General features: G+C 43.5%; 1 protein-coding gene and 1 long non-coding RNA gene across 2 annotated transcripts; both read right to left on the bottom strand.

Moving 5' to 3' along the window:
- Positions 1-1,015: 1,015 nt before the first annotated feature.
- On the bottom strand, positions 1,016-4,073 carry LOC112944637. Its single transcript, XR_003248806.1, has 3 exons — positions 3,139-4,073; positions 2,334-2,413; positions 1,016-1,755 (listed from the first exon to the last, which is right to left on the bottom strand). It is a non-coding gene; the product is annotated as an uncharacterized LOC112944637 (long non-coding RNA).
- A 1,618-nt stretch (positions 4,074-5,691) lies between these two features.
- On the bottom strand, positions 5,692-8,938 carry ATP5PB (ATP synthase peripheral stalk-membrane subunit b). Its single transcript, XM_026036134.1, has 7 exons — positions 8,906-8,938; positions 8,707-8,749; positions 8,280-8,425; positions 7,524-7,687; positions 6,832-6,957; positions 6,434-6,613; positions 5,692-5,855 (listed from the first exon to the last, which is right to left on the bottom strand). Exons 1-7 carry the CDS (start codon positions 8,931-8,933, stop codon positions 5,784-5,786), a joined length of 759 nt encoding a protein of 252 aa, XP_025891919.1. The 5' UTR covers positions 8,934-8,938; the 3' UTR covers positions 5,692-5,783.
- Between the last annotated feature and the right edge of the window lie 142 nt (positions 8,939-9,080).

Genomic DNA, 9,080 nt, shown 5'->3' with positions numbered 1-9,080 from the left:
TTCAGCAGAGGCGCTGCCTGAACATGAGGCAGGGCAGTACCCACCTGCCGGAGCCCCCGGAGATGCTCTGCCGACCCTGGGCCGAGGGGCGGCGGGCAGCCGGCGCAGCCTCCGAGGGCACCACGGCGCACGGCTCATCCCGGCTGCTGCTCTGAGCCCTTAATCCTGTCCCTGGAGCTGCCCATCTGCTCCCGGGCGGCGCTGGCAGGAGGATCTTCACAACCGAGCAGGGCCCCGAGTGTCGCTTCTCGCGGTGAGGCTGGAGACGCCCTAGACACAAAGCCAAGAGGTGAGTGCTGAAGATGAGTGAAGCCCCACGCGAGGTGCCCTTGTGCACCCTGCGCTGGGGAACACCAAAGGATCAAGGATGCTCTCGCGAGAGGGGACTGAAACGTGCTCAGCACCRGCCGAGCAAGACGCAGTCCAACAGACGTGTCTGCGTCACCTCTGGTTCTGGTAAGAGCTTTGTTTAAACACTGCAACCAGATGATCTGTTCCAAAACATCAGGACACCGCTSTCCACACAAGCTGTGTCGCTCTCTGCTAACTGGTTGCTGGCAAAATGAAGCAATAAATGTAAACTGGGTGAAACAGAGCTGCCCACCTGTGAGTTTTTGCTGCCATCAAGTGGACATTTAGTCTTCCTTCTAGGGGAGCTTCTCTCAGGTCTGTTACCAAATACAGACTTCCGTGGGAACGCATAGGAAGCTGCAAGACCCAAGACGTTTCTCATGCCCAAAACACTTCTCTAGAGGCAGTTACAGTAACACATCATCAGTCATCCAAACCATTTTCCAGGATCTCATATTCTCAGGTGCCAGAAACAAGGACGCATCAGAACTTGAGAGGGCTGAGGTGTCACGGGRCAGAGCCGTTGCAGCTCTTTCAGGTGCGTTGCAAGATGCACAGAGCACTGCGCTCCTCAGGCTCTGCACGAGTCAGGCACAAATCAACGTGCAAAGAGGCCACGCTCCTCTACAGCTGCAAAGACCGAATGACCAGAGGTAACTTCTTCCCTATCCTCTGAAAAGAAGGCAATTTAAAATTTCCAAAATACTTAGAGTGATCCAAACCATCATTTCCACAAGTTTTGACTGTAACAATATGATCATGCATTTCAGCATGTAATGACGCTTTAAAGGCGACAAAGTTAGGAAGTTTATTCTTGTGATCCACTCAGGAAACAAATTTGCATGAAGAGATTTTATTATCATCACTTCACTGAGCAGAAAGGTTAAACAGAGCACAGAGCACTTGGCAGTCAAAAAAAGCAAGAAAAGTCACCTGTAGCCAGTAAYCAAACAGAGAAACATACGTACAAATGTATATAGGCACAAACGTACTTATGCACAGAGAAGTACAAATAGGAAAAAAATACTTGCTTTAGCTCTGTTTGAAAGCAATAGCAAAAAAAAAAAAAAAGGAAACAACAAAAGTGTATTGCAAGAACTCTCAGACATTTCTACAGAKGAAGTAATCTGTAAAAATCAAATTATTTGTCCACAAGTGTTGGGGAGCAGCTGGAAGGGAAGGCCTTAACTCTCCCTCCTAACTGCAAAGCTAGCTGATGTTACATACTGCAATGTTGGCAGCATTCCTTAAAGCAGGACATGATTTGATACAACTCCAAGAGCACGGCACTTGCAGAGTGTGAAGGCGTCCCCATTCCAGCAGAAGCTGTGCACATCATCATACAGTGCCTGGGGCCACAGCTTGCTGGAGGACCAGAGTGGCATAGGTAACCTCATCCTGGGGCTGCAGAGAAGACGCAAGGTTAGAGAATGCATCAATATTACATTTCAGCATGAATTTCCCACCTCTAATTTTGTTTTCAGTGATAAGACACCCTATGTGGTCACAGTCTGCCCTTGAGCATGAGAAATCAAGTCAATGCTGTGCTGGATCAGACAAAATGTTAGGCTAGTTCAGGATCCTGCAAAACACTAAGTACTAAGGGCTTCTAAAGAATCAATTTAATTAAGACAAAAACAAAAACCCTCTCCCCAACCCTAATTAATGGTTTGGCGCAGCCCTGGAATATGTGGTGAATGCAGCATTCAAGCCCCTTAACACAGTAAGAACAGCTATCCTTCCTTCTAGCCACTTTCTCAGGCAACGCTGGGACTGCTACAAACTCAGGCTGAAGCCCAAGATGCAAAAGTCGCATTTTCTGCATCGAAGGGACAGCAGTCACAAGACCTGCTGACTAACACTTGAGTCTGTCTGCAAGAGCAAGCCTCCTTTCTCACCTCCAAGTTAATATTTATCATTTACCCCCCAAAAATGAAATCTCTGCATAAAGTATCAAAACATGGAACAGTTCTGACATTTACCTGGCTGTTCCCAACAAACGTCTCACAGGCCTCCTGAGGGTGAGCTTGCTCCTGGAAGTTTTCTTGAGGTCTCTTACGCCCTAGGAAGGAGACACAGCAATACCCACCTCAGCCTTTTACTTGCATGTTTGGAGAGACGAGGAGGAGGTTCTGTGGGTCACTGTCAGCCAGGGGGAGAAGGCAAGTAGCTTATCCCCATTGGCACTTCTTTCTATGGCTTCTGTCTGGTATTTACTGACAAGATAGCAAGTCTTTAGTCAACACAACCCATCCCTGCAAGAGCTGTCATCTCAAGGCCAAAGAGAACATCTGTTGCCTGTCCGAACTTCTGACTGGGATGTTCTAAGTGCAGAGCTAGGGAGCAATTAGGACCCAGGGGGTTAGTCTGTCCTGGAAATAAGACAAATATGGACAAAAGATCTCCCACACCAGCGCTATGGTTAGTTCTTCTGGTAAACAGACCCTTATGAATCTTTGACCTTYGAACCCAATTATTGGGGACAATACAAGAAATTACCACTGAGAACGATCATCGAAACTGTAATGATCTACTGAAGCAGTCACAACCCAGAGTGTACTTATAAAAGTATAAATAGCACATCAGTTATTTTAAAAGAAACAAGAACTCTATGACAAATCTGCCCTACTTTAAGATTCAGCAGGAAGAACACAGAAACTCAGCACTATGCCTAAATGATGCATAAAATGTGTAGCACAATCTCTTTTTTTTTGCCACAAGTTTGAATAAACCATTGCCTTGAAACCATTGCTTTGCCTCTGATATTCCCGCTATCGTCTCACTTACTTTTTCTGATAAGGTAGACAACTGCAAAAAAGAAAGCACTTGACAGGATGCCAGAGATATAGGCTAGCAACATGTAGATGATTTCAGGGCTGCTAATACACAGAAAAGAGTGTCAGAAACACCATTACTTTAAAAAAAAAGGCTAAATAAACTCTAATTTTGATATCCATCAAACATTATGGAACATAATATATCATTTATCCCAAAGTACATARGACAACAAGGTGTTTGTGAAGTATCAATGTGAATTAAGCATCTAATGCATAGAGCAGGAAATCCTGAGCAATTTTTAAAAAACCTGACACACAACACCCTGCCCTGAGAGCAGTCTGCAATCTCAAGGCRCACTTACATTTAAACTCAGGAAATAAAGGTGTAATATTTACTTATCTATAAAGCAYTGGACATCTGAAGCTCGTGAGTCAGCAGGAGAGGTGTAGACAGCGCTAGGTGCAGTGACAGTAGAGGTAGCGACTGCGGTATGTGCAGTGACAGCAGCAGGAACAGGTTCTCGTGCAACAAGAAATGAATAGAAAATAYAGTTGCTTAAAATGTGTTAATTTATCCATTAATACTGCAAGTGACAAACTCTACATAGCCAGAGGCATATTCCTACTTAAGAATTAAGACATAAGATGCAAGTAAATGTTCATACAAGTATAACAGCTTTCTATCAGAAAGATGAAAATTAACAYGCTGAGCTGAAAAAAAAGTACTATTTAACAACAGCCTTGGAAAGTCATCAGTTATGCTGCAATTTCCCAAATTCATAGATCTATTTTTACTCCCCAGCAGCCTTTTTTGAGTCAGGACAACATCAGCTTAGTAAAGACTGAATCTACACGTATTCCTYGAAGAAGTAGATACCTGTATATGACTGTGAGGARGAAGATCCCATTCTCTCCAAACACGGATGGATAAACTACAGAGGGGAGAGGAAAAAAAAAAGTTTATACACATAAACACACAGTATTGATAAAATAGTACATACTACAAGAAGCTCGCTTTTCTCCGTGATTTAGAATAGAGCAAGACAAACAACACCTTCATGTAGCCCATGGACTTTTTAGTCATTATCACCGTTTTTGGTATCTTAGCCCTCTTTCTCTCCCCACACCCTTACTTTACAAGCTAGGTGCAAGCCACACGCAAGTTTGCACAAAGCCCACTGAAAGAAACCTGCAGTGGGAATCCTAGTTGAAGTCTTGTTCTTGGGTGTCTAYGCACATATGCACTGCGCTCTCGTGCACACACTGCCAGATCTCAAAAGGAGGAAACATGCTAGATGCTAGAACAGGTAACTATGCAAGATTTCATAATCTGAAACAATTTTAACAAAAATTCTTTCTTAAGTTCCTCCCCTCCGAGTTTACATCTGCTTTTCCATCAACACAAGAAAGTATTTGGATATGCAACCTCACTGGAATTAAAGATAAGGAACTGTTAAGTTTACTGTAAAATTACCCCCAATACTCCTCATATTAAGCCTGAGAGAATATTGAGCCTTTTGGAACCTGAGTTGCCTGAGTCAAGTGTACTGCGTTTGCAGTAATAAAATAGCAATAAATGATAAAATATTTATCTTACCTTGCACCAGAAATGTTGCTGTCTATACAACAGTAGAAAACTTTTGAAGGTTTATCACCACAATAACCTCTTGCTTCGTGAAAAAAACCCTGGCAAACTACTCAGAGCTCAAATATCATTCAAACATTGGGTTACACAAATGCGGAAGTTCTGCAACTTCAGTTTCCTTTTTTATTTTTTTCTTTTTTTAAAGAGGAAATATGAAAAGCCCTCTATTTTCAGGAACTGTTGCAACATCTACGTAACAAAACATTAAGTGTACACTACTTTGCCTACTTATGTCATAAAAAAAGGATACTAAATGAATCACTTCCAAATGTGGGAGATTGGAGGTATTTAACTGCCTAGCTCTACAGGGACATGTATTTGAAATGTAGCACCATCTCTGAGGAAAAATAGTTTTCCAAATAAATAACGATGTCAGCCCAACAAGTATTATCATACTTGTCATTGATACTCATTCCTTGCTATGTATGATAATGAGCAAGCTTTTCCCAGAAAAAAATTCTCAAGAGCAAGTTTATCCGTCTAGTTGCTTTAACTTTTCCATTGGTGACTTCAGCTGAAGCATTCAGCTGGGTTTTGCTCTATTTTCTGTCCGCAACATCCTCTTTTCCACAGAAGAGGAAGATATTTTCTTGAAGTTATATTACAGGTTTTTGTCTGTCTGTTTGAAAAAGCACCTTGATCATCTCCATATCTTGGATAGCTTACTAAGTGTATGGGAGCATTAACACTCTAAAACACCCAYAGTAACAATGGTTTTAAGTGTAGGTCATAACCACAAATAACTAAAACCAGTCACTCTTACAGCTGCACAGTGAAAATGATCTTTTCATGACCAAACCAGGAACCATACAGAACTGCACGTGCGGTGGTTTTAAGCCCCCACTTTTTTCTCTCACTACAGCAGTTTATCTTGGAGACCAAGCTACCACAAGTGCAAGAAGGAAACCAGYGTACAAGTCAAGAGTAAGAGACTTCTTTAATTATTAGAATCGTACAGTTTCCAACAATAAGCCATAGAAGACAAGTCTACGGAATCAGATGTTACGGGGTTACGCTGTCACGTGTGCGCTCTTCGATAACGCTTTCAGGTCTAAGATGCACTTCGCAATACTCTCCTTTTGCTGCAGAAGAAAAGACAATCCCTTTAAGACAATACACTTGGCAAAAGATACTTAAGCAAAACATCCGCCATAATGAACTTCAGATTTTCCCTTTGGACCCATTAAATGCAACAAAGATTAAAAGAGATAATATTATAACTCATGAAGACAAAGAATCAAATCCAGACTGTGGCTTATATTAAAGTATCTGCAAGCAATGCTGGGGACGTTTGTTTTCTTGTTCTCAGGTTTGTTCTTTACAGAAAGGAAGTCTACAGTCTCCTTGTATATCCTAAATTACTGAAATCTTACATGAGGAATTTTACAAGCAACTTCCCTGACCTGTTGGCTATAAATCTTTCTTCAAGCTCAGCACTGTGGTGGAGTGCATTCAAACAACATGAATGCTTTGAGCTCGAGCCACCAGCAGCATCAGCACCTGGTAAACAATTACTGGACACATTAGCTTTTACTTAGCAGCAGAAACACATCTGAGCTCAACCTGGAAGTCACCAAGAGAGACCTTCCAAGCCAGAAGCCCTGTCCAGTGTATTTTTACAGAYTGAAATGTAAAAAGAGATAAAAAACACATGAAATACCTGCTGAGGTGTGATGCTCTGAACAACATTTTTCTCCACCCACTGAATCATGTGATCTTGTTCTTTCTGACGCTTCAAATGCTGCATAGCCACTTGATAGTCCAACCTCTTCTTTACTTCATTGTACACTGTCAGCAGCCTTTCTCGGTAGTTAGCTTCGAGCAACATTGCGATGTTATTCTAACACAAAGGACAACACCAGCTGGTTAACATTAGGCAAAAAAAAAAAAAAAGCAACCGAACACAGTTCTGTACCAGAAGTCTTYACATTAGGTGGTAAAAATGGACAAGTCTGTGACACACACGCTGCAAATGTTTTGTTACTTGTTATCAATCCAGGAGGATTATGTATAGTGAGGAGAACAATAAAAACCAACAGTAAGGCTAGAGAGGCCTACCCGCTTGGCATCRAAGAGAAAACTATGGCCCTCAGCTCTCCACTGCTCCTTCTTCTCCTGTTCAATTGCAGTCTCAAGACTTTTAATTGCATCATTCTTCACAGCTAAAGCTGTGGCCATTTTCTCCTGGAAAGTAAAAAATATACATTTTATAAATATTTATGTACACACTATATATATTAAACGTAATAAAGATGAATAAATGTAATATGTAACATAACAGACACTTCAGAATGAACGCAAGAGGCAAGGCAAACAAGTAAGCTGTAACTACTTCTCTAAATTCTCCATTACATTTTGAGAATTGTTTCTGCAAACTGAGTAGTGTCAGGTTTGAGGTCAAGAGTTGACAAGATGGAAAAATTATGCTTCGCAATCAATTTTACTTTTTAAATTATTCCATTAAGTACTTGTGTTAACATAGACTCTTTTTCATTTCAAAGACCTACATAATATTGATAGAGAATCTATAAAATCCTTACGTAAGCGCTGTTCTGAAGATCTAAAGCATGATTGGGGTTGGACTAGATGATCTCTAAAGGCCCTTTCCAACCTTAAGGATTATATGACACTATGATTTTGACCTATGACTTAGGCACATGCCTAAATATTAAACTTAGAAGTTTAACATTTAAAGTTATTAATATTAAAGAGTTGCCAGTACAGAGTTAAATTGACATTTCTGTTCTCACCTCATTAAGTTTGTCAGCAAAAGCTGCTACAGCAGACCCATATTTTTTAACACCATAAATCAAGACTGTCAATATGCAAGCACCTGCAACAGTCTCATGGTTAATTACGTAGATTTCTTTAGAGAGTAAATAAAGCAGGAGTCCAGTTCCCAGCATATAAGGTCCTAAAAAAAGAAATGAAACAGCATTAGGGGCATGTGGTCAAACACCTTAYTATTATCATTCATGTCAAACACCAAAAACAGGGGTAGCTTCCAACAGCCAAGAGGAATGTCTCATTTACTGCCACACACTGAGCAGCAACGAGAGCACTGAACAGCAATGAGAACACTCTATATCAATGAGATGSAGAGGTAAATTACACCTTCAGTGGGATTTGCAGCTCCTCCTTAATCACCAGCAAGCAAAACTCTCTCCTTATAGACTTTTAGAGCCAGTAGGAAAATAMATCTATTTTTTTCAAGGATGTGTTATGCTTTTAACCTGTCTTTAAGGAACAAGGAAGAGTAAACGGGAAAAGTCCTGAGTGCCTCAAGAAATAATTTATCAYGTAGAACCAGGCATTTAACAAAATAAAAGAACCGCTCCTCCTCATATGGCAAATTATGCAGCTTGCTTYCTGCACATCCAAGGTGCTCACACCAAAGGGCCAACCTTTGCCCTAACATTCTAGCTATTTACCTTACCAGCTATTAGCTGCGAACACAATGATAAAATAAAAAATCAAAGAACATGCAAACAGATACGTTTATTAACCTGTGACTCCTGTTTTGGGGTAAAGAAACTGGAAGAACTCCTCAGGGATCAAACCATAGCGTACTTGTCCTGGTTTCTCGGGCAGAGGTGGCAGAGGAGCCGCGCACTGCTGACTGGCATGGAGGGTTCTTTTGGCATGCAATATGCTGTAGATGAGGAGAAAGAGTCCATCAAATTAACTACCACGAAAAAAGCAACAGCAGCCGCCTTCGGTGCTGCTCGAGGGTGTTTCCCGTGACATGGAGGGGCCTTGGGGAACGGGCTGGGCCTGGACAAGCTCCAGGGCTGCCTCCCAGCGTGGCTGTTGCAGCAGGCCCCCTGGGAAGGTGAGGGCTACGCGGGAGGGCCGGGGTCAGGGCAGGGCCGGAYCCCCGGGCAGGTCAGCGCGGCTCGCGGGGAAGGGCCGCTGAGGGAGCCGCCAACTCACCCGGCCGTGACGGGAGGCGGCAGGTTCTTCAGCGCGGCCGGGGCTGCGGGGCGAGAGGGGCAGAGAGCGCGTCAGGACGGAGGCCCCTCACCACCAAGCACCCACCCAACAAGCACCCACCCCACCATTCCACCCACCCCACCATTCCACCCACCCCACCATTCCACCAACCCACGACCCGCCCGCCGGCGCTGCTCACCGGCGCGCAGGACCAGGCGGGAGAACATGGCGGCGGCGGCAGCGGCTGTCACCGACCCCGCGTCCCGGTCACCGCGGCCCGCCCTCCCGCCGCCAAGATGGCGCCGCCTCAGCTCTCGCGAGAGGGGCGGGCCGGGCTCTCGCGAGAGCCGGCGCGGCGCGGGAGCACGTGGGGC

The sequence above is a fragment of the Nothoprocta perdicaria genome, unplaced genomic scaffold (genome assembly GCF_003342845.1).
Source record: "Nothoprocta perdicaria isolate Ctin4 unplaced genomic scaffold, notPer1 scaffold_170, whole genome shotgun sequence".
Lineage (NCBI taxonomy): Eukaryota > Metazoa > Chordata > Aves > Tinamiformes > Tinamidae > Nothoprocta > Nothoprocta perdicaria.
The sequence above is the reverse complement of the archived record's forward strand: the minus strand, read 5'-3'. Positions and strand labels throughout refer to the sequence as shown.